Genomic DNA, 25,343 nt, shown 5'->3' with positions numbered 1-25,343 from the left:
TGCTTCCATCTGGTTTTGATATGTAAATGTTATTGGCTGACTTAGCACAGGTGTAAACTGGACTGGAGTCTGAGCTGAACCTTTGTGTTAGGACAGAAGGACAGAATCTTAAAGTTGATAGATGGCTTCTGTGGTACTTGAGGCTACCATAAGCCAGTTCATAGACACATCCTTCACAAGTGTTTGTCAGCCATAAACATATGGTTTAAATGTATATGGATGTTTTTACATAGTCTTGAGTCAGTACAATGTGGAAAGTGGTGTTTATCCTTCTGCTCTTCCTGCTCCATTTTGTAGTTTTGCACTCTTCTCTGGACATGACAGCTTGACTGTATGGTCCTGCTTTTGAGACAGTTCCTCTTGTGCTACCTGCTTTATGCACAGTCTCTCCTGCATTTGTTTCTTATCCCCACCTCAGTTGGTCCCCATTAAAGCCTGCTGCTTTGTTTGGACTTCCTCCCAGTGGACTTCCACCCTCCTGCCATGTTTTTCAGTCCTGGTTGGGATGTGTTACATGCTGCAGTATTCATAGTCAAGCAGCAGTTAAACATGCTGCAGCTTGTGTGCAGGCAGCTGCTGAGCTTGGCAGTCCCTGCAGCCTGCCCCATGTGAGAAGCGGTGTATAGCAGAGCTTGGCAGGTTTGGGAGAAGAACAACAGGGATGATTAAAGGGTGGGATGGTTTCCATGCACGGAATGGTCAGGTAGGCAAATAAGCTGGCAGCTGAGCGGTAGCCAAGTGTGCAGAGAAGTTGATAGGTGGAGGGATTATAGCAGAGTTTGTTCAAGGGAATCAGAACAGAAGCAAGCGTCACCTGTTTTCTGAGTGTTTTATGAAAGTTTGAGTAGAAGATCTAAAACTTCACAGCAGTCTAGAAGCTATTTGGTAAACAAGCTTCATTCTAGAGATGGATTTTGATCTATCTATATAACACTGAACCTACTTTTTTCACTGAAGCAGACAAAAAGTTGTTTATTTTCCTGTCCTTTGCTCCAACCTTTTTTCTAGGGAGATGCATCATTTCAGTACTCAATTGTTGCTACTTATTGAATTACTTAATGTGTTTTTTAGGTGAGAAGGTGTGGGGGATATGCTTGGGAGTCTGGGAGGGGAATGTTGGAGATCTTGTCGTCCAACTGGGTCGTTCTGCATTAGGTGGCCATTTCTCCTCTTTCTTACTCATTGATGTGAAGTCCCCTAACAACTGTCACAAGCACATCATATTTCTAGGGAAGGCATCAACATTTCAGATGCTCCCAAATAAGTCCCCAGATTACTGAGCGCTTATGAATTCTGCCTGAGTTGCTGAGAGTGAAGATCACCACGTAACCAATGGCATCAGCCCCACGAACTTGGTCCTGTTTCCATTAAGATGGATGGCCCAATCCTCAATGGTTTTGTCAGCACCGTTTTTGAATGTCTGGTTCATCTCTACCTCTAAAGATCATGCTATTTAAATCTGAGCTTATAGTGTCATATGAAAATTTCATTAGGAGCTTATCCCACCTACACTGAAACATTTAGTGTAGTCTGTCTTTGTCTCTCTCGCATACACCTTCACCTCCTTAGGAAGCACCATCAAGGTGGTAATGTAAGAAATCTCCACGCATGGTATCTGTCTCACAGAAAGCTTGGCTGAGGTGAGCTGCACACTGAATTTTATACAGCGTGCACTTGATACACTTGCTGCTGTCTCCTAGGCTGAAGATCTATTGCCTGACTCAAAAATGAGTCCAAGTTTTGTCACATCAATTCACTGCAGGAAGTGGCTGTTTTCAGCTATTGAACTGCTTCAAGTTGTGTAGCGGCCCTAGTGCCTTTGTCACGTAAACAGTTCAATGCATATTGCCTTTTATTCTGTGTCACGCTGCAAGACAAAAAAAAAATCTAAGGAGCCAAAAGCTATTTTATACTTGACAGCAGCTCATAATGAACTGTGCTTCCTGGGGGAAAACTACTGACTCCCTCTTGGTGTGAGGGACAGAGGCTAGCTGTAGTTAGAGAGCTGCAATAATTAAGCTCTGGCCAGCACACAAAGGGGAAAGTGACCCTGGGGGATATAGAGTGACTTCAAAATGCCAAATTTCTCAAGAACTAACAAATGCCTGGAGTTAGTCTGGGATTTCTTAGGAGGACCACGATTCAAACAGGGAAGAGCCAACAGGGCTTCTGTCTAGCTGGTGCTGGGTTCTGCGTTTCCAGTTCATATGCTTGGGGCCATACCTGTGCAAGGGCATCTCTGCAAATGCAGGAACACCCACAGGCTGCACTAGTAGGACATCTGGCATAAATTCATGCTCCATGCCAGTTCAATATAGCTCTTCACTGGGTTGAAACAGCATGTAATGGCAAGAATACTCTTGTGACTACTACCAGTAATGCCATGTAGAACAGGGCTTGAACCTTATTTTAGTGTGAACTGATATGTGGAGTTTAGTTGTAAGGGAAATATAGCTTTGCTAGAGTGATATCATTTTGCTGCTGAACAGTGAAGTCCCAGGGCCTGTGAGAGCCCATTCCTCCTTCGGAATGTGCTTCTTCACAGCACTGCTTAGGCACCGAGTTCTCTGGAGGGCTCATGAACGGAGCCCGACTGCACAGAAGGTAGAGCCAGAAGTGGTTCCTCAGCAGGAACCTTGCTGCTTGAGCAGGTAAAGTTTTCAGTGATAGCAGTGCATCCACTGCATTGTAAATAGGAGTTTCCATGAATTAGGCATATCTTGATGTGTGTGACCTGTGCCACGTTTAGAAAGGTCGTGTCCTTGTTTATAAAGTCACGATGGCTTACGGAGAGGCATCATCTTTACATTGCAATAAGCATTTCTGAACAGTCTTAGTAAAGCTGGCTCCTGCTTTAGAGACAAATGCACAAGCTTTATCTTATTAAGTAGCATGGCTGATGAAAGGCTGTGAGATGAAAACTAGAGAAACTAAGAGAGACAGCTAGCATTTACCTGCTTTGACAGTCTGAAGGAAATGGCAAAAAGTATCATGTAAGAGAAAATCGCTCTTACTGTCCCATCCCCCTTTTTTCCTCCAGGATTGTCTGTCTTAATGTATGTGTCTGTCATGCACAGGTTAGAGTGCTTCATGATGCTTTAGGCTTGCTTTCCTTCCTCTGAAAATCTGCCCTCAGCTTTACTGCTCAGTTAAAAGGGAGTCATGGGATGTCCTCAGCCCTCCCGAGCCTCTGGTGCCTCCTAAGAAACATTAAGGACAGCATCTGTAAGCATCTGTGGGATGCATTTGGTTTAGTTTCTGCCAGCCAGACCATTCTGGAAAGTCTGATATACTTCTAACAGTGCTGGGCAGAAATGAAATCTAGGTGTGGGAGAGCACAAGCCACAGTGTACAGAAAATCTATGTGCTTGTTGGCTCAAAGAGCCATGGAGCAGCTGCTGAAGGAGACAGAGAGCTGAGCCCAGCACTGGGGGCAGCTCCAGGGCAAATGCCAGCAGAGGCTTCCCAGGGCCATGCATTTCCCTCTGGGAATCTGATCCACTGTAATTTCTGCTCCAGCAAACACAATGGACACTGCTGCTACAACATGGTGTGTAGGCAGTACTGTTAATAACCAATGTTATTGGCCTCTAACAAAACAGAAGAAACAAAGAAGAGTACCAATTGCACGCACATATGTCACATATTAAAATGCTGAGTCTTGACTGTATTTGTGAAGATATTTTTTTTTGTCCTGCTCATACTTCACAGTATTGACAGTGTTACAGGAAGCATCTATCACTTCATTTCAGTGCAGGCACAGTAGCATAAAAAGCAACTGCAAAGGTCTGCCGACAGCAGCCTTCCTGTCTTCTCTTACAACGGCAGTGCTGACCCATAGATTCTCATGAAACTGAGACCGTAGCTATAGCTAGCCAAGGACATGCACTTGATGAATGTTTTAGTCACTGAAGCTAATGACATGAAGAGCCTGTATTATATATAGTACTCTGCCAAATTTCTACTGGTTTTGAAGATGACATGATTGCTTCCATGGTGATTTTTAGATGATTCAAAATTAAGGTATAGTCCAAATAGATATCCATTAATCAAAGATGGTGGTTTTTTCCTTAGAAAACATTGACATTCCCTTAATGTTTTTTTGCAGAGAGCTTCTTGCATCACATGAGCTCTGCAAGAGTAATCTCATTAATAATTCAGTTCAGCTTTATGTACTGTTGTCTTCATTGTCAACTAAAGAAGTTGGCAGCATTTGTATTTAATGTTCTGCTAAGCTTGATTGAGATGTAAGATCACATCCGGTTATATCTCCAAGAGGGAAGGTGGTAAACTGATTCTGTGTTAGCCAGATATAAATTCATCTACAGTAAAACTATCGGTCAGCTTGTACCACACCTACAGCTCCACTGTAGACTAACTTTGGTCTTTACTCTGGAAAAGGAGAGATGAGCATAATTAGCTCTGAAAGAAGGCTTAAAAGGCTGGACTTCGTTTTTACCATGTAAAGACCACCCTTGTTAGCAGCAACCACCTGTATAAATTGATCATTCTGGGGGGGGGAGTGTCCTTCTATGAATAACCCTTGGTATCTGTTCTGCATGTGTGGGTGCATGTGCAGGTCAAAGCCACAAGGCAAGCTGAGCCACCTCGGGAGTATAACTGCTGTGTGAGGCTTGCGAGCAGTGGGGATGTTTGTGTTAATTCACAGGCTGTGAGGGCTCTGTTTGTTCTCACTCTTAAGACTAAATGCAGCCGCCTGAGATTTGAAAAAAGGCATCATTACTGAATCTTTTTCCTTTCTCCTTTTCTGAAAAGCAAGTATTGTTTAACAAGAGATCTTGACTGTTTTACTCTCCCATAAAATATGTGTTTAAGATCATCTACTGTCAAATGGAATGTACAGTGCTCATTTTCTAACTGGACTGTTAGACGAGAGTTGATGAGTTAAGTGAGCCTCTTGGCACATCTTTTTTAGTGACCAAGGAATCTGTCCAAACTCATGAGTTTGACTCTCAGTTCCTCGACCGTCATTTCTCTGTCACTGATTCCCCCATTCACTTCTCATTTCACCTTCCGATGTTTCTTTCTCCCTGTTGGAGATTCACTCGATCATTTTAACTATTCAATCTTAATTTTTTCAGAGCCTTTGTTTAGAATAATGACAATGAATTTGAGTCATCCTTCTGTTTCTATCCTTCTTATTTACTGTGCTGTAATACTTCCAATATCAAATCAAACCGGAGACGTGCCACAGTCTGTCTGGTATCCCACCCAACAATTACAACATCTGTTGCAGTTTGGGTTAGGATTTAAAACAAATTAAGCTCCATCACTCTCTGAAGAACAGAAAATAATTTACCATTCTAATACCATAGAAGATGCAGAGACTTGAGCAAAAGGGGAGGTAGATATGATAGAACATTGATAATGACCTTGGTCCATCTGCCAGGGTAATTTTCCTGTCTCGGTAATGTGATGTGTTCAAATATAATTTAAAGGTCATCAAGGATGCAAGTCCAAGACTTAAGCAGAGTTTCTGATCAAAGTATTAAGTAATGTGCTTGACTTTTCCTTTAAGGAATGGATGAAGGAGTCTGCCAAATGATAAATTTCTCTTATTTAATCAGGCTTCTTTGTTACGACAAACTTGCAACCAGAGCTGAGCTCTTCACTTGAGCGTAGTACTCAATGAAACACTAAAGGGCAGAGGAAGGTCCTTCAGCCATAGTTATCTTTGGATTCTGCAGTAAAGTGAACACTGAGCCAAATCCCAATGAATAATAATTCTCCAAAGGGAGAACAGAGGATTACCTGAGCAGCCTTGCTCTCCATGGAAAAAAAAAACAAAACCAAAGTGAGCAGACATGAAGATACTGTCTCTCATGTTGGTAAATTTGACCCAAAAAGCTGAATGTTCAAAATCTGTACTGGGTGTGCCAGTATCCATTCAAAAGATTTTTGGAAAGAAATGAGTAAGGCTGAAGAAACAGATTGTACATTGGACATTTCCTGATACAGTAAATAACCGCTGAAGTAAGAGGATGCTTTTCTCTTTATGTGTTCATTTTCTATGGCAAAAATCAGTTGTATAAAATGACCATGTATACATTTCTGTTTTTTTTAGGAGCTCCTCCATTTCATCCAGAATATGTAGTTCAGCATGAGAAATTCATTTTTATTAATAATTTATATAGTGTATTTTTTATATAGAAAATCCAACTGAAATGAAAGGGGTAAGGGAAAAAGTGGAACACTTGCCTTTCTGTTAGGCATCCTGTTGCCAAAGAAAAGGACATTAATCGCATTGTCAGGAGCAGGACTAACAGTGTGTTCAGAAGAAAAACTTCAGAACAGCGGCCATGTTCCCACTCCCAGCAACTGCATCCTTTGGATCTTCTCCAGTTAATCAGCTGAAATGACAGGCACCTTGACATCTTCATTTGGCACTAGGCTTTCACCAATATAACAAGGGTTGCCAACCTCTAGCTTAATGTCGTCCCAACTAAATTAATCTCGTGCACGTTTTTACTGCAGCCAGTACAAAATCATGGGTACCCCTTTTGTTAGTTTGTTTTCCTATGACGTGCCTTCCTTCTGCTGTCCACCACAACCAAGTGGGTCAGATCTGATAAGGTATTTTCTTCAAGTTTTAAAACGTGTCATTTTCACATTTCTTGCGCTGCACCAACAACATTTATCTGCATTAGGAAAGTTCTCTGGGCCATGTATTGACCCTAAAGGTGATGCTAAGAATGAGGTCGACAGACTGATAGGAGCTTTGATCTGTACAGCTATTCCCCAGGTGGTTGTCCTCCTAGGGCATGGTCCATCTCACATCAGGGCTGCATGCTGTCATGTGAACATGGTGAATATCTTGCTTCAGTGTGGGCTTCGTGTGTGCCCTGCCAGCCCTCTGTGACCTCCCATAACGCATTTCCTTGCCTGGTGCTTCAGTTTCAAAACAGGAATGTAAGAAGGTGGTGTTTTTTATGTGTGGTGATTTGAAACAAAGATGTCTGGAAATAGTCTGGGCACACTTGAGATGTGGCATTCATGAATTAGTCCCAGATTATATTTACACGACTAATCTGTGTGGTCACACCATCACACGTGAACTGTGATCTTTGAAATAAAACAGATCATATCCATCTCTGTTATACTGGATCCTTGAGCTGATATGATGTTGCCTAAATTAATTAATTATTCTGGCAGCGCGGCTGATCCAGTAAAGAAAGGAAGCATGCACAGTGCAGAAAGGCTTACAGAAATGGATATTTAGAGGGGGTTGTACATATGGAAATTTGTTCTCATTTCTTCCTTTGTGTTGTCCTGTTTACAAATGGAAATGACTGCTTCATTGCCAGTTCTCATTATGCTCCTCTCCCATGAGGTGTAAAATGAGGACTAGGAAAAATCCTGCTGCTGCAAGGGACTGAAGCCTTGGGTCTGCCATTGGGGCTGGGGAGTGGGGCACAGCAGCAAGGCCAGCAGGATCCTGTCCCTCTCCAGCATGGCACTACCCCAGCATGCCTTGGCATGAGGAGCAGAGCGATGGTGGCAAGTGGCCAGCTGGGCTGGGCAAGGTGGTATTGATGGGGGAGGTGGCTGCTCTGGGGGCCCCTAATAAGGCTGATCAGGGCAATGTCCTCATGGCCCTGGCATTTATATAGGTTCCGTACATCTTGTGATGTAGTAGCTTAGCAGATCCACCCCTCATGAGCCCCCTGGGGCTAATACCCATTTGCTTACTCCAGGGCTGTACAGCTGATTTCAATTTATCTGTTCTTGCTTTACACCAACAACAAACATGATCAAGGCTGTAAAGCGGCAGAGACAAATGAGTCACACAAGTGTTGCTGTGTTACGTGCCTGGACAAAGAGACAAGAAACAAGTTGAATGCTATGGAGCTGATGTATATAAATGGGTCACTTGTTTCTTTGTGAGAGGCACGTGCTTGTATGTTGGCTTTTAGCAAGATGAGTATATTAACACTATAAGCAGTCTTGTTAAATGTTTGCAGTGCTGCTATTATTAGATTAAATAGAGGAGCAAAGGTGGGACAGCCATGTATCAGATAGTGCAATAAGATGTGATCTTTCCATGTGCTTCCTTGACCCGCTGGAGTTAGCCAGCAGCACTAAGCTGCACTTTGTTAAATAAGATAATTGAAGTATTGGCACCATTTTTTTAGCAAGACACGGTGTTTTACCTGGTTGTTCTCTGATGTAGAGGAGCTGGTAATTGTGGTGCTTTTTTTCTTGTAGAAAATGCAACATCCTGCTAAGGACATCCCTGTAAACAAAATCTGGTAATTTTTTTTAGAAATCAAAGCATTCCTATATAGCTTTGCTCCACCAGTATAGCCTTCTAACCTGCAAGGAATGTTGTGAGCAGTCCCATCCAGCGGCATTTTAGGAATATTTCTTAAAACCAGAAAGCAAGGAGAGCAGCCAGCCTATAATAACAACACTGGAAATTGTCATGAGCATTCTCTGAGCAGATTCCAAAGGCAAGGGAGCGTTGTTACACTCAGTGCACAGACAGAGGGGCTTGGGCTGACAGACTCATTTTGATCTTGCTTACCAAATTGGTATGAAACTCATTCAGGTTCACTCTGATTGAAATTCCTTCCATCAGATGGGCTCCTACTGATCCCAGGAGACCTGAGAGGGGCCCAAGAAACAAGCGTCCCACAGCTGGCAGTGCTGAAAGATGATGCATGGGGATGTAGCTTCTCATCCATGTTTTCTGTTATAGTAAAGGGTTTGCTAGATTTTGTTTCGGATGTGCTTCAAGGTTGTGCAATGCACACAGCTAGATCTGTATTTTCAGGTACGGTCTGGGCTCTGTGTCACAGAGGCATGCTTCCAGTTAACACATAGAGCAAGGAATGAGATATTTCCTCCCCAAATTCACTAGATGTTCTCCTAAAATCCAGAATGTATCTTCTTAGAATGTACAAGTAAATTGTCTAATTGTGACCTTAAAATAATTTTAAGGATTTTTCATTATTTCAAATGATCTTGATGGCGGACTAACAAGCTTTTACCCATGAAGTATATGGAATTGAACTATTTTACTGATAATTTTTGTATTTAGTTGCTATGATTATATGAGCTGCAGCAGAGTCAGACTGGCTCTGCACGTGAGAAGTGCAACATTGGGTCTATCAAAAAGGGGCCACCTACATACGGTTGTACAGTTGGACTAGATGGTCTTAGTGGTTTTTTCCAACCTTAATGATTCTACGATTCTGTTTATGGCCCTTTTTCTACAGTTAACTTGTATGTTATAATCACATTTCATGCAATATGTCACCAGTGTAATGGAAACCGTTGTCAATGTCTTCTGATGGACAATTACCACCTTCAGGTGACAATGTCCTTCCACAGCTGCATGCATTAACAGCCCCGTGGTTCTTTTCTTTCCCCTTTGGTGATACGGTGAAAACAAGACACAAGTGGAAGTGAAATAACTTCACAGAGCCTGAGGTCAGCAGCACTGAAATTGCCTTAGTCCTGCATTGATTGATTGTGGCTTGATAAGCAGTTGTGAGATTGCTTGGTTACCTTATGCACTTGTATTCCTCAAGATGTTTGAATTTCTGTTAGGTGAAGACTCAGTTCACTGTTCTCACTTGTAGTATTAGCTTTACACTGGTATAGCAGTTATCCCATATGCAGTGTTCATGTAAATTACCTGTGTGTTGTCAGCCCTTCCCTTACTGCATGAAGCTCTAACAGGTAACAGTTTTTGTTATGCAGAACATTTTGTGTACAAGGGCTCTGTGATAAGAAGTTGCAGTTTGTATAATGTTAGTATAGCTGGTTGGAAGTAGTTGTTAAATTTGTCACACTACTTGTTTTCTTATTCTTAACACTGTGAGAGACAAGGCAATGCCACAGAATTGCTGATATGGTTCAGGAACATAACTGATTTTTTGATGAGAAAAGGAAATTGCAGATTAAAGATTCTCGCAAGTAGAAAGGGCAGAGAATAATTCATCCTTAAATAATACTTCCTAATAAAAGAATTATTATTTTATTCATCACTTAAGCATCTTACATTCATGATCATTCCAGGAGATCTTAGTCAGAAATTGGGTTGGGAAAATGAATTATAGCACTTCACCTTTTTACACAAAGATTGTCTTTGCGGGTGACTGATAATATATTGGAATCACTGGTTTAAATACACTCCCATTGAGAGCTTTGACAGGACCTTGGTTGCTCAAGAGATCCCTAGCACTTGGTCTCAAAGACTAGGGAAGGAATTCTGTACATACAAACCTGAATTCTAGGAAGGAGACCCCTAATTAGATCAATACAGAAATCATCATGAAATTCAGGTTCTTGTAGAAGGGAAGTTAACTTGCCCTTCTGCTCAGCCTCTTTCTTTGCAAGTCGTGGGTATCTCTGCTCAATGACAGACGGACACTCAGTACGCAGCTCAGGCTTGTGCCAGGCAGCATCGTTGCCAGCTCTGCCCTTGGGACGTGTCTGTTCTCCTGGGGATTTAGCTCTTTATTCTCACACTTCATTGTCCATCTGCAACAGAAGGAGGCTCTTGACTCTGACGTTTTGATTGCTGTCTGTAATGCCATCAATGGATAATTCCCTAAAATATTTGCTAGCGTTATCCTTCCATAACTGTTCACGCTGTATTTAAGGAGATTATTCTAAGAATGCCTGAACAGGCATTTGAGGATGAGCACAGAGTTGTCCTGTTGCACAGCAAGGCAGGTGTATTACTCAGAAATGTTTTCACTGCAAAACACTTCGAAGAGGTAGCTCTTCTGTCTTGCTTCCAAGTGAAGATGTGTTGTTATTTACAGTCGTGCTTTTGAAAGCTTTTGTTCAGGGAGGGAGAGACCAGCAAGAGTTCCTATTTGGTTTGTTTCCATTTCGTGTTAGCTGTGAGCAGTTCTCAAGTAAAGACCTGGGAGGAGAAGGAAGGTCACTTCTAGTTCATATGCTTCTAGCTTATAGATCCACCTCTTCTTAATCAGTAAACTAAAGCTGTTTGATTTCATTTTCCTTTCTCATTATCACCTGTGGCTGAAAGATTCTGCCTGGCACTTTTACACTGCCTTGTGTTTTATTTAAAACTCTTAATTCAAATGGAATGGTTGCACTAGTAAGGTGCTTTTGGTTTTGGCTGAATTACCCCACATTACCTGATACGCTTGAGACCAGGATTGTTGCCTAAAGCCTCTGATGTTTTTCCTCTGACAAGTCCTGTTGGAAATACTGATGGCTATGAAGTTATACTTCAAAACGTGAAGCAAAAAGCCCAACTGCTGTAATTTTTTTGTGCTTTATACAATAATTAGAAGTACTTGGGTTGGAATTATGGTCAGGTAATAGCATGATTGAACAATGTAGAGTGAGGTTACTAACATTCCTCTGCTCACATCAGGTGATGCGTGCAAGGAGAACTAATGCTCCTGATTTAGATTACACAGCATCTGGAGAGCTGCTGATATCATGGCTGGATATCAGTGATGTTTTGCCTCCAGAGACGAAATGGAGTATCTGTGCAGGCAGACATCTCCTGGATGGATACCTGTACCCACACAGCGTTTATCAGCATTTGTAAACAAGAATGCTGGCAGGTTTTTTATTACTATTATTTCATATGCATACTTTGTGCAATGCAAATAGTTTTGGCATCATTGAATTGTCTCAAGGGTGCTTTATAAAACAGTAGCCCTGTCTTTTGAGCTTCCTGTTAAGTTGTTTATTTGTAGCTAATCTGATTGAAGGAAACTATGTGTTTAGCACGTTTCCTACTTGGAATGATGCTGAATGTTTTTCTTGTATGTGACAATCCTTGTCAGCACACACCTTTCCTTAGTGCCATCAAGGATAAAAGCAAAATGATTTTACCTATGGTGATGTGTGGTTCCACTCTCTCTGTAGGAATGCAGAAAAGTCACAGCTTTTGTGATCTGTATCTATTTTTCCTGTATCTTCTAAATGAAACCTGTTTGCATTATGACAGTGCTGAGAGACTACAGCTTTCTGCTCTCGGCAGTGCTGATTTTGAGTCCAGTCATCCTGCACTGCAGATGACGTTCTTTATTACCTCTCCATTTTCAGTTTTCCTCAGCAGCAGTAAGTGCTCCTCAGACAGTCTCAGATGTAAGCATTCTCCAGGATGACATAATTTAAAATTCACATAAGCAAACTACCATGTAATACACTTGTTAATATCCTTAGCTGGAAAGTGCTTCATGTCTACTGAGGAGGAGGCTTTTGTGGTTACTGCCAATGTACCTGAGTGAGGTTGAGATCTTGACCTGGCAGCTCACTATTTTGTGCTTTTCAGTCTCGTTTACAGACTGTGTGTTGGACAACTTCTGAGTCATCCTTACAGCACTTCCCTTTTAAATACCTCCTGTTTTACAGCGATGATTTTTCTGAATATCTGGACTTCACTCGCACTTGAATCTGCAATATCTCCACCTAAAAATCTATGACAATTAGTAAAGTTGGCCTGGAGTCCCCAGGCTGGTTCCCCTTGGCTCTACTCCCAGCTCTGCTTCAATGTAGATGGAGGGGAAAGGTGTGGGAGCTCTTTCCTGGAGACACTGTGGGACAAGGCAGCATCTTGAATATAAATACTCCTTGAATCTGGGTTCTGATTTATGTGGTGGCGGACAGTGGAGATGCCCAGCTGAGACTTAGAGGGCTGTGCATGAGCTGGCAGAATTGGCTGTCCGTCATCATGGCAGTGGTGCAACTTTGTCTTCTCATACACAGGCTGAAAGTAGCAGCAAAGCAACAAGGCCGTGCTTTATGCTCGGGCTTTGTGTGCTGTATGCATTCTTTTGCAACTTAACTCACTGTCCTTTGTGTACTGCTGCATCTTACCTCACCATACTTGTAGTTATTCCTGAATGCATGCGTGGAGCTGATTTGATGTTTCTGGCTTGAGTGCTTCCACAGAGCAGACAACTTCAAGTGAAATTCCGTGCATTAGGTCTTTGTTCCAGGCCAGTTCATTATCAGCAGAAGTTTATGTCTAGGGAGCTGAACTGTAAGTATACAGGAGTAAAATGCTTATTAGTAAAAACTCCTACACGAGGATACAGGCTATTTGCAGACTGTAATGCCTAAGATGGCCATTAATTTGGAAAGCACTACAGTTGAATTTGAACACATGAATCATAAAAACTAGCAGACCCTTCAACTTAAACCCAGGATCCAGCAGCCTTAATTAGCCTTTAGGCTAAGCTTTCATATAGTTAAAATTCTGCTGGATTTGAGCTACAGGCAGAAGTAATGCACACTCCTGTATTTTAAGGGCCTATCCTCAAATGTGCATTATAAAAATAATAATTAAAAAAAAAAAAAGTTCATCCCCAACCTGAGGAGATTACAAAGAATTAAATAATATGAAGACCATTTCCCTGACCAAAGCCTTTTCTACAGCATGGTGCACACAAAGTCTATTAATGACACCGCTCAAGAGCACGGACTGTTGAGAAATTGCATTTCTAACCACTGGGAGGACAGACGAGGGAGCTTAGATCATTGCTAACCCAGGTCAGCTCAAGCAGAGCACACAGAGGTCAATCTCAGTGATAGTTGGGTAATTATAATATGTTAATAAATTTTCCATCAGTTAATGATGCTGCTGTACCTTGTCCTGTGCCTCTTGCCTTGGCACTGGGCACCACTGGCTCTGTGTTCTTTGCACTCTTCCTTCAGCTATATATAAACATTGATGTCATACACACAGAGCCTTCTCTTCTCCATTATATATTTAAGGAAATATATATTTTTTTGTACATGTAATCATGAAATCTAACTTATCTTAGGTGAATTCCAAATAGTTCCAGCACTTCCATGATTGCTTCTGTTTTCTTTTCAACACCTGGGAATGGAATTGTGTGCTAACATGGGTTCCAGTTCAATTGAGATTTCTTAAGTGTATGGCTTTATTTAATGACTGTTAAAATTATTTAAGCTAGAAAACAAAGGCTGTGCTTGGATGTTTTTCTGCACATAATTGAAAATGCCCATTTTCCTGTCTGGGTTAGATGTGAGTAAGGGAAGTGTATTGAAAGGAATTAGAATGTGGAGGGACTTTAAAGGAGCCTGCAGGAGAACCTCTCTGCAAGGGTAGGTAGTTTTGCTGTTTATCTTCTGAATGCTGTATTTTGAAGGGTGTATTGTGAAGCTTCAGAATATCCTTCAGAAATCACTTTTTAACTGGAAAATTATAATTCCCTTCATATTTTAATTCAATACCTTCAGAATAGGAATGAACTCAGGGGGAAACAGAAGTAAGCATACATTATAACACAGTATTACCCAGTGGCCCAGCATTACGTAGGGCTGCATGTATCACGCTCTGTGTACACAGTAGCTGGAAAACGATGCATGTTTTCCCACAAAACAATTCTGCATGAGCCAATTGGATCACCTCTGTTGTGCTTTGAAGTTAGCAGTCCCACATCTGCACGTTGAATGCTAATAACATCTAAAGATATGTTGGGCTTACTTTTCCAACCCCCTGAAATGGGTACATGGTTGTGAGCCTGCACAGGTGATTGCAATACATCTTATTAGGCAGTTTTGTCCTAACAGGTAGCAGTGGTACACATGGAAGTGAGAAATACCTGAAATGAACATTAAATTAAAAACAAAAAATGCAGTATTTGTCCTCTGCTTCAAGTGTTGGACCTGATAATAGGTTTCTTTCAACTGACCTCTAGTTTGGAATGTTTATTTTGTTACGTTATATTTTCTGAAAATGGGACTTACCTCATAAGGATGTTAGCAAGTGTAGGTAAGAGGCCTTATCCTCAAATGCTGGTTTGATGTTGCTTTTTATTCTACCTGACAGATCAGTACCTGTGCCTCTTCTTCCTACCCACAGTTGTGTCTCCTGAATGCTCCTTTATGGAGCGGTGGCTTCAGTGTTCTGTCACAACTGAAGTTCTCTTTGAGGACAGATTTTCCCAAGTGTAAGTCTCACAGAAGCTTACTTCCAAATCAAAGTCAGATGTATGCCCCTGAAGTCAAGCTTTTCAAAGAGAGAACTTTCTCTGGCTTTTATTGATTTAGTAACTACTCCATACTTTGAAGACTTCTGAAGACTGTGTGCCCAAATCACATCTAAAAACAGCACTGAGGTCCCACAGCAAGTAAGGCAGTTCTGAACATGTAAAACACAATTACTGTCCCTTTCTCTCTTACCTCTCACAGGCTGAAGCCAAAGTGTTATTTTCTTGTGCTCATGTATTATGTGATAACTGGAGAGGCCCAACATGTTGCTGGCACGATTCTTTTATGTTACTGTACAGTAGATTACCTATGCGTGATAGCAGAGTGTTTTCCTTGGAACTATGGAAAATATCAGTAACTCCTGGTTGGTTAGATTTACAAAGTGGAACTGTGTAAGCAAGGAAAAGGCTCCTGTGAACATAACTTGCAAGCTCATGCTGCTGTTTGATTATAGAGATTATGCACAAGGGTGACACATAGGTCATTTACAGCAGAAGAAAATGCTGGACAGAATTTAAAATGATGTCCTTGCTAGATTAGCATGGCTCAGCCTCAGTCCTTCCCTGCAATGTCACCTTCTGCAGGCAAAGTTCTTCAGTCTGTTCAATAAGTTTGTGTCCTATCCACTCACAAAATGGAACAGAGGTGAAAACAGATGACAGAGCCCCTGTTTGCTTTGAGCTTTCCTTGGGCCGCTTCTCAGATGTGGATGCATTCCTGTGAATCTGCATGGCATGGAACTGAGTTAATCCAGGACTGTGGAGAAGTAGAACATAGAACCACAGAATATCCCATGTTGGAAGGGACCCACAGGGGTCACTGAGTCCAACTCCTGGCTCCGTGCAAGACCACCCAAAAAACAGACCCTGTGTCTAAGAGCCAGAGCTCTCCCATGCGTGCTGCCCTGCGCTCTGTGCAGCTCCTGCTACAACAGCGGGGGAAGAACAAATTCAAATAAATATTCCTTTTCCCTCTCCAATAGTGGGTCACGTCTTCCCCTTTCTTTTCAGCTTCATTAGATAGGGAGTTGATAATCTGCTGGATGCAATCCCTAACACCTGTTACTGTACAGGGGAAAGTCCCCATGTTCCCTGAGGATTACCACAAACCAGATTATAGTGGCAGGAGGGCCCTTAAACCTACAGCAGGGGCACTGAGGAGAAATTCCATAAGTGTAAGGCATATAGAAGAAATTTCCACCACATACGCACATAGTCTGCCAAGACCTCTTATAAATAGGATGTGGAGCCCTGGCTTGTGATAACAAGCAAGTCATACGTCATAAGAACTACTGCTGGCATATCTTTCGTGTGTCACATCTTTAAAGTGCTAAAAAAAAAAAAAAAGCTTAATATCTGTCTAACAAGGTTCCCCAAAGTATCCTTGCTTAATAAATAAATAAATAAATAAAGCTATCCTAGTGTCTATCCTCTTTCAACTTGCTGGCTGTCTGTATAAAGCAGACACAGAATATTGCTACTAGGGAAGGTATGGGTTTGTTTCATCTGTTGACATACTTTCAAATGAAATATTACTGCAGACAAAGCACTGTGAGGTTTTCACTTGCTGTTGAAGGTAAAACCCAACCTCCAGCAGCCTAATCCCACAGCTTTGTGAGCGTACCTTCAGAAAGAAGAGTGCTTCATGGGGTATATGGTGAAGAGGCTCTGTCTTCCGTCCATCCCTTCTGCAGAAGCCTGAAGAACGTCCTTCGTGCCAGTAGGCTCCTTCTGACCAGAGTCATCTCCAAGAGAGAGCACAGAAGCCCTTCTTTGAAAAGCAGCTGCTGTTAGTTCAGGGATGGCACATAGAAATCCAGCCATACACATAACCAGAGTTCACACGTCAACAACAACAAGAACCCACCAAAAAAAGTCAAATACATTCCTTCCTTCTCCCTCCCCTCAAAGGGAACATTAGGGCTCAATCTTTGGGCACTCAACCTATGAAGTCTAAATTTCATTATTCTAAGATGAGAATGGAGAAAATGAACAGAGATGCTGGGAAAAGTATTGAGAAAAGCAGCTTCATTTACCTGATTCAGTAGTCTACAGCTACAGCCATCTGCAAATGCACTGGAAGGGGTACACCTTTTGGCTTGTGACACCCAGACGTACTTATTTTGCTTTAAAAGCTTGAGTGAGAAAAGGTGACTTTCACTAAAAGGAAGAGGAATTAAGAACAAAATGTGTCATTTCCTCAGCAAAAGTTTTATACATTAGGAGGACTCATGCCTTTTAGTTAAAAAAAATAAATAAATCTAACAAGCAGATGGGGCAAATAGGGCTGTCTCCTCTGCGCCAGCACAGTGCTATGTTGACCCTATTAGCTGCTATTGGTTTGTAGAGAACATACATCAGTTTTACACCCAGCTGCAGGGTATCCAAAGCAGCCTTAATCAGAGATTTCTCCAGGCTCTGCAGAACAGGTAGCTGGGTTTGCTCTGATTTTCAATAACCCACATTATGACTGTGCATGCCTGGGAAGTGCCACAGCCAGCACAAAGCATCAGGGATCGTTCAGGGAGCAGTTTGACAGACAAACCTGCCACAAAGTTCTGGATTGAAACTGACCTTTTCAAAGCTGCAAGCATCGTTTGGAGATGCAGAGCAGGAATAAACCCGATCCAATTCACTGGAAATAGAAAAGAGTGCATCTGTGGGGAGCTGAGCATCCCTGAAGCTTTAGACAGCCCACATTCCCCCTTTCAAATTTGGTGCGTTGGCTCCACTTATAATACTGAATTGCTAATAAAATTAATTAGAAGCGTCATAAGTTGGTCACCCTAAGAGTATTTCTGCGTGAAGCAGCCATTAATTATTCTGATGAGAGTTGTCTGCCTTTCTATTTATAGGCTGGCCATGGGCAACACTGACTGTTCTCGGCTTGCTGTACTGCTACGCTCACGTTGGCATCGAATGGGAGCATTCGTACGCTGTGACCCCGGAGTGACGCAGAGCAACGAGTCCTGTGCCAGCTTACAGGGTGGGGACTTTTCTACACTGGACAACTTATCTGCAGAAGAACGTGCCGGACCGCATCAATGTGTTAGAGCTAAAAGCTCATTTAACTCATTCTGGACTGGGAATTCAGTCATCTAAGCAGAAACACTGGTGAACCACAGTACAGAGTGAAGAGACATTATCGAGCAATTTAATTTATGTTCTTTTTATAGAACAGTGACTCTGTGACTACGTATGTTGAAAGCACATGCCTCAGGATACACATTTTGTATATGTTAAATACAAATGCTTTATGCATTGTTTGCTTTTGTTTCTTTTCATGTTTGCTGCCCATTTTGACATACTGAAAAACTCTTTTTCTCCTACACTGTACAATTCAGACAAACTCCAGTCTCTCAGCTGCTGGCCAGGGGCACCCAGGGCCGTGCCCTGCACTTACATTACTCCGTGACCAGCAGGATGCTCATCAGTTCTTTTTGATTGCTTTCTGATTTAAGGCAGAACATTTCTGATGTTCTCTCTGGCTGCAGTTTTTCAACCATAAAGCACTTTTCTACTTACTTACTTCCTGTAGCAAAGTCTGCTTTTTCCTCAATTTCATTTAAACTTTTTTCTTTTGTAGTCTTAGGAACGTTTTTGTATATCTAAAAAGAGGAAGCTAGGTCTTTTCTTGGTAAATAAACAAACATCTTTTCTTTTTAATCTCATGTGACCTCACAGCTCCTTGGTCTTTAAATGCTCTCTGCCTTGGGTTACAGCTAAAACACGGAATATTACCTTTGTGATGGAGCAAATCCCACTTCCAGGGGAGCTGTGGAGTTTGCCTCTTGTGCTTCTCTGCCACGAAAGGAGGTAACCCAAGGAGTGGCTGGCTAGTCTGCTTCGTTCTCTCTGTCCAGGCACTCAGCTCCTGCAAAATTGAAGATGCACTAGGGGTAGTGTTTTAAAAGCTTTAGAAGTAACACAGAACTAAACAGAATTGTCCATTACAATGGCACTCTGTTATCCAGAGCTCTGTGTCCTTTGCCCAGAGTGAGACCTGGCACAGCAGCTCCTTTGCCGAAGCACAAGGCTGCCAAGATGTGGGAAAGCTCTGCTTGTCGTGGTTTGAAGCAGCAAGGCTGTGAGAGTGCTGTGGCATGCACTGTTTCCCAAGGGGAAGGAGAGCCTACCCATGTCTGGTATGAGGCACATCTCCCAGTCTGTTCCTTTTTTAAATAGATAAGGAAGAGCAACTGGAAGTCCTATAGTTATGTGGGCTACACTTTCCTTCAGGCACAACAAAAGCCTCCAACCCCAAGGAGAGCCGCTGCTGAGAGCAGCTAACTGCTCCTGAAGCAGCAAGACTGCTACAGAAGCTACTTCTGTACCCCTGGCAGCCATCTGAGCCATCTCAGTGTCTTGCTGTCCATTGCTCGTGCAGCTTTGGACAAGTCTGATCGAGATCATTGCTTCAACAAGAAATTGAGATAGGCTTCAGCCTGGTGCCTGCATTTACACAACGTCTCTGCTGCTCACAAGTACAGTAGACACTTCATTAGTGCCTGAAGAAATAAGGGTAAAGTCTTCAGCTTCCCGCCCATCCAGACACTCAGCCCATCCCTCAGCCATCCTGCCAGCCCTTTATTTTTAGGGAAGGGTTTTTAAACCACACAAATGCAGTGTGAAAGCCTCCTTTCTAGGAGATACCATTGGATATAAGGCTTACCACATATGCTGCCTCAGCAGAGGGACGTTCCTCTGGACTGATTTATGGTAAGCACAGGGATCCTCTTGGCCACAGAGAAGCACACTGTTCTCAAGCAGGGAATTTTCTGAAAGGGTCAAAAATCAGCCTCCATTTTAGAGTAGAACTGAGCTAAGACCAAAACCCTCCTGAAACTTATTTCAAACTTCACAATTAAGTGCAATTAGCATTGGATTGAAAAGTCATCAGTCTGTTCTTCAGCCTGATCGATTATCGTTACTGCATGAAATGAGGGGCTACTAAGTGATGAGATTCCAATTTGTATGCTTGCAAAATGCTCTACTCCAATATGAAAATGGCCATGAAGGTCATCCAGACTGTGCTTCTTCCTAAACCACAACTGTTTTTTTAGCATTCTTTTTCTCAGTGCTTTATGATCTTTCCTAACGTTGTATTTACTTTCCAAAAATAAAGCTCAAACTAACAGTTGACTTGAGAACTGTCTTAGAAAGCTATGGTTTAGTGTAAGAAACCTAAGGGCTTCAGTGCTACTTAGAAACACTCCTATGCACTGGAAGCCTGCAGCATGTGTGCAGTGCAGACTGCCCACATTTATCTCTCTTGCGTACACGTGGAACATGCAGTCCCTGATGACATGAGTTTAAAAAGCAAAATACGTATTAGCTAAGGTGCCACAAAGCTTCTTGTGAATGGTCACCAAGAGTGGGATTCAAGCAAAATGATTGCTTCTCACAGCTGCTATCCTGGCCCAGAGTCAGAAGCATGAAGTACTGTTAGCAAAATGTAAGAAATAGATACTACTTCTTATAGTTTACGTATTTCTCATAAAAGAAATAGATTTCCTTTACTCTCAGCCTTTCCAGAGGTTCTTTTTCCTGCTACTTTGAAATATTTATTTTAAGAAACCCACTCACAAAGTTTCTGATCCATCCTCCTTGCAGAGTGCTGGTAGGTAAGGCATGGGGCTCTGTGAAGGGTGCCTGAAGTGCTCCAAATGCATGCAGCCAGCTGTACCTTCAGCTTGGAGACACGCTCCTCAGTGTGACCTGGGCCAGAAGTGCCATCCTCCAGGCAAGTCCTCTGCGATGGTCCCAGTGAGGTGGAGGTGGCAGAGCCTGCAACAAGACATAAGGACTTCAGTTACCTAAGGAAAAAAGCACAGCTGATAGGAGACTATTTCCAGATGCTAAGGAAAAGCTGGTTAAGGGCCCCAGGAAACAGTGGAGAGAGACAGAAATTTCCGAAGCCAGGACTGGCCATTTTGAACCAAAGGGGAGGCAACTGCAGTCCAGAGGATGGGGCACTGCTGCTGGTGGCTCCCAGTGGCACAGGACAGCTGTGACTGAGAACAAAAGGTGGCGTCTAGGAAACAGCCAGGCCTATAGGCCTCATGCCTACTGCCAAATCCAGTTTAAAATGGATGCTGAGAAGCATGCCAACCAGCCAGCATAGCATGCTTCAATATAGGGCTTTAATAGCTACCAGGAAGCTGTAGTCATTCAGCCACACACATGTATGTGTTCATCCTCCAACCTCCTGCTCAGTAGTTATCAAAGCGCTCACAGCCATAATTATTATTGGGGATCACTTACGCTAAGTGGCTCTTTCTTTAATTCTGCACTGACTGGAGGGCAAGTGAGGCTTTGCTCACATATCTCTTTCACATCTCAGCGCTAAAAGCAGATTAGTCGGCATAACCAGCTTACCACAGGTCATCAGAAAAGCAGCTTAACTATGGGAACCTGCAGCAATTTTGTTATTAGTAATAGCAGGAGCACGCTGCCTCCCATCTCCTGCATGCCTGCTTTGTTTCCTCCCAAGCCGCTGCAGCTCCCGCTGGCTGTGGGGAGCTGGGCCTCCTTAGCACGCCAGCACCATTTTCCTGAGGAGCTGTATGAGTGAGGGGATTGCTATGCACAGTGCGTCGCGGCTGCTGCCTGCGCTTCACCGTCCCCCCTCGCAGAGCAGCTCTGCCTGTTAGCGCTGTGCAAAACTCTCCCTGCGCACAGCCACTTGTTAGTCAAGTCATATATTTTAATGCAGCAGGAACAGCCGAAAGAGTGCTTTCCACACAGCCTGCAAAGCGTTCTGAGGCTGAGGCCTTTGAGGAATGAGGGATAATCTGCACTGCAATAGGTCTTTGCTTGTATTAAGAGCCCCCTGAGACTGCCCTGCTCATGGCCTTGCCGATCCTCTCAGACCAGGGCATTCGTGGCACCAAAAAAGAAAGGGTGAAGCCAACTGCTCCACATGAGTTTCCAGCACTCAGCAAAGGAGATGGTGTCATGCATGGCTCCTGCTAAGGCCCACTGACACCAATATGTGGCACAGTCACACGTGTGCATCCCCTGTGCCTGAGCACACCCCAGGCCTTGGAGCACGTCAGCTCCACACGAGTGGGTTGAGGATGCCACCAATGTCCAGAAGAAAAGGAAAAGCAAAAGCCTAACAGATCTGACCCATATATTTGAGGTTCTGTGCAAGAGACTGAGTTGAACGGCCTCAAGGCCTGCAGGCAGCCCGAGCCTCTCCTCTCCACCACGTCCCTCAGTGCCACATCTCCACATTTCTTAAACACCTCTAGGGACAGTGACTCCACCACCTCCCTGGGCAGCCTGTGCCACTGCCTCACTGCTCTTTCTGAGGAAATGTTTCCTAATACCCAACCCGAATTTGCACTGGCACAACTTCAGGCCATTCACTCTTGTCCTGTAGCTGTTACCCAGGGGAAGAGGCTGACTCCCGTCTCACAGACCTAGCAGGCTACAACACTCTTCATCCTATTCAGGTCTAAGTATAAATAACCCAAAGTATTGGCGTGCCAGCTCCTTTCAGAATAGGGTCAGGCAAAATGGGACTCCTGTAGCACATGGATTCATGAGCAACACTCAGCGTACAGAAACACACTGCTATCTGCAGGGATTTAAGAGCTCTACATACGGTTGGGCAGCTGAAGTGAATCACTGCTGACAGGTACGTCATCCAACCACTGAAAAATTAAAGCTTACCGAAGAAATAATGCAGAGACATGACTTTGGTTATGACCTGTGAAGTCTGAAGTGTACCACCGCTTCCTCTATAGATACTTCGTGACAAAATTAATTAACTGTTATGGACCACAGAACTGATAGCCCTGCACTACTGCCTTGGAGCATCCAAATTAGATGGCAAAAATAGAACAACTGGAAATGATATTTGAAGACCAGAAACGTCCATGTTGTTGGTGAAGGAATTTAAAAGAAAAATCCTTTGGAAAGAAGTGGCAGATAACTTTTTCAGACTGCTGCTGGAAGAGTTAAGGTTGCTGCAAGGATTTGGTTATATGGGACCATTACCTTACAGTAATTGTAATTGTACATGTAAAAAAATATGCATTTATGAGACAGTTCCTTCAGTGGTGTTACTGCTAATTTATAGTTACAGGTTTCTTTCTTCTTGTGGTAGTTTCATGCTGAGATGGCACTTTGTGCAGCAATTACAGGCTAATAATTTGCTCCTTTTGTCACATTTTTGTTTCAGTCTACTGCTGCGATCCTCCCCCTGCCTGGCTGCCTGCCTCAAGGCCCAGTATTGGACCCCAGATTCCAATACCAGGCAGCAGCAGCACAACCCAGCTCAGCCAGGGTTCTGCAGGCCCATCACCAATGCTGACATGAAATGCCAAAGCACAGATGGAAGAAACTACAGGGAAAACCTACTACAAGGGTCTCTGGCTGCACCCCTTCCAGCCTGGAAGCAAAAGCAATGGTTTCAGGAACCTAAGTGCCCTGAAGCTCAAATCCTGTCAGCTGAGACATCCTTTGACTCACACCTGGCATGCCATCACTGGTGCTTCTGGCCAGCTTTCTGCAGCCTTTGCTCAGGTTATTTGTTGTCAGAGTTCCTCACTCTGACCAAATCCTGCCAAATGCTGCTTGTTGAACCTAAGACACCTAAAACAAATCTTCCTGAGCCCCGCTTTCCTTGAGTGGTTACGCCAATAACCACTGACACAAGAACAATTGCAGGTTAAGTACAAATTCTGACACATGAGGGTTTAAAAGTGTGACAATCATTCAAAACGGAATGCTGCTTCTCCCCACTCACCCACACATGGCAGTCACCACTACCACCACTCAAGAACTCAAAATGACACTGCTCATTGCTGCAGTGGCACCAAACATGCACAACTCCTCACAACCCCACTCATAGGAAAGCATCAACGAGACTTCCCACCCATCACGCAATCCCACCAGACTCTCAATAACTGTTTAAACACCAGAAGTTGCAAGCAAAGGGTACAATGATCTGCATCCCCACCATCCTGAAAGTTTGCCTGCCCCTGAAGCCATCCATGTATGCTGTTGGGAATCTGGACACTCCACCAGGAAGCAGCATCAGCAGCTTAAAGGACAGCTGCAGCCCATTACAATCCCCAGCCCAACCACCCCCCATGCAGACAGTCCTGCTTTCTCCAATCACAGTGCTTTCCTCACATCAGCTGCGCTGCTCCCTCCCTGCTGCCTGTCCCACTGATGGGTTTGCAGGCAGCACTTTCACCCATTGCTCTTCTCCTCTTTTTTCAGGTGCTCTCCTGACACACAGCTAGGTTTCCTCCACAGCCAATTTTCCTGGACAAAGGAAATACAGCAGCTTCAATCTGCCAGGACAGGTACCCCCCATACTATGCTTTTGCTACACTTTATGCTTCTTCCATATACTGCCACGACCTTCGATTCCTCCTTACATCCAATCACCTGCACTACGTCAGAGCAAATAGCCTCTGTAGCTGCTCCAAGCACCCGACTGCTTTATTTGCTGCTCACGAATGCGACATGACCACTCCAATTTTGCAGAGCCATTTACAATTCTTGTTGCCTGAACTGTAATTTCATGCAGTCGTTCGCACACACGTTCTGCACACTTTCCTAATGGGTGCTTTTTTCAATTTAGCTTTCAGCTGAGCTGTTTCAGTTTCCATTTCTGTCTCCACGCTTCCCGTAGCCAGGTTCAATATGGCTGCGTGTGCAATGTTACCGTGCTGGAGGAAAACCAAACAAATAATTTATCTTGGCTTGAGGCTACATACAGATCGGCTTAACTCTCTTGACTATCCTTACGCCACAGCTGACAGTTTTTGATAACCCTTCCTGTTATCATCACTTCTTCCTAAAATACCTTCGGCTTAACTGGGAAACTCACGGGGACAGAAACCAACACGCCTCTCTCATTGTAAGGAAAACGGCACAAGTGATGTAAGACAAAAAAGCCAAAAAAATAGTAAAATAAGAGGAACACAGCCGAAGACAGCAGCACATCACCTCAGGAGTAAACTCCCCAAGGCTGCTCCTGCACTCACTACACACGTTCTGTACCATGAGGGATTTCTAGGGGTAAAAAGCTGAGGACTTACAGCTGTTTTAAACCTACACCTGTGCCATAAGATGACTGAAATTTTAATGTAGCCGTGCTGCACAAGGACTCAAACTCAACTGTGATAAAGAAGGGAGAACAAGGATGGAAGAGGAATGGAGATTTAAAAAAAAAAAAAAAAAAAAGAAAACCAACAGTTGTGAGCAGCATATTGTGCAGCTGTGCACAAGCACCTTCCTATCTGCTGCTGACAGACACATCAGGCGCTCAATTAGTCTATACCTTCTCCAGATCTCTCACTGTTTTTTTCCTCTTACTGTCCTTCAGGGATAGCACAGGTT

General features: G+C 43.3%; 2 protein-coding genes across 25 annotated transcripts in view; one reads left to right on the top strand and one right to left on the bottom strand.

Moving 5' to 3' along the window:
- The window catches only part of HHAT (hedgehog acyltransferase), a 190,419-nt gene extending 171,775 nt beyond the window's left edge, over positions 1 to 18,644 (top strand). For all 3 annotated transcript variants that reach the window (XM_040697385.1, XM_001234560.6, XM_040697386.2), the window contains one exon: positions 17,834 to 18,644. In XM_040697385.1, coding sequence (XP_040553319.1) covers positions 17,834 to 17,931 — 98 coding nt within the window. In that variant the 3' untranslated portion in view covers positions 17,932 to 18,644. The remainder of the gene's footprint in view (positions 1 to 17,833) is intronic.
- KCNH1 (potassium voltage-gated channel subfamily H member 1) overlaps positions 9,981 to 25,343 on the bottom strand; it is a 193,590-nt gene continuing 178,227 nt past the window's right edge. For 8 of the 22 annotated variants that reach the window (XM_040697358.2, XM_040697362.2, XM_040697373.2 and 5 more), the window contains 5 exons: positions 20,565 to 20,765; positions 19,651 to 19,756; positions 18,720 to 18,852; positions 17,015 to 17,138; positions 9,981 to 16,749 (listed from right to left, as the gene is read on the bottom strand). The gene's annotated coding sequence lies outside the window, so the exon portion shown is untranslated. Of the gene's footprint in view, positions 17,139 to 17,552; positions 17,614 to 18,719; positions 18,853 to 19,650; positions 19,757 to 20,564; positions 20,766 to 25,343 lie in introns of all 22 variants that reach the window. The other 14 variants (XM_046939669.1, XM_046939667.1, XM_040697359.2 and 11 more) reach the window with 14 other exon arrangements.

This window comes from Gallus gallus, chromosome 3 (assembly GCF_016699485.2).
Source record: "Gallus gallus isolate bGalGal1 chromosome 3, bGalGal1.mat.broiler.GRCg7b, whole genome shotgun sequence".
Lineage (NCBI taxonomy): Eukaryota > Metazoa > Chordata > Aves > Galliformes > Phasianidae > Gallus > Gallus gallus.
This window is presented reverse-complemented; position numbering and strand designations above follow the sequence as displayed.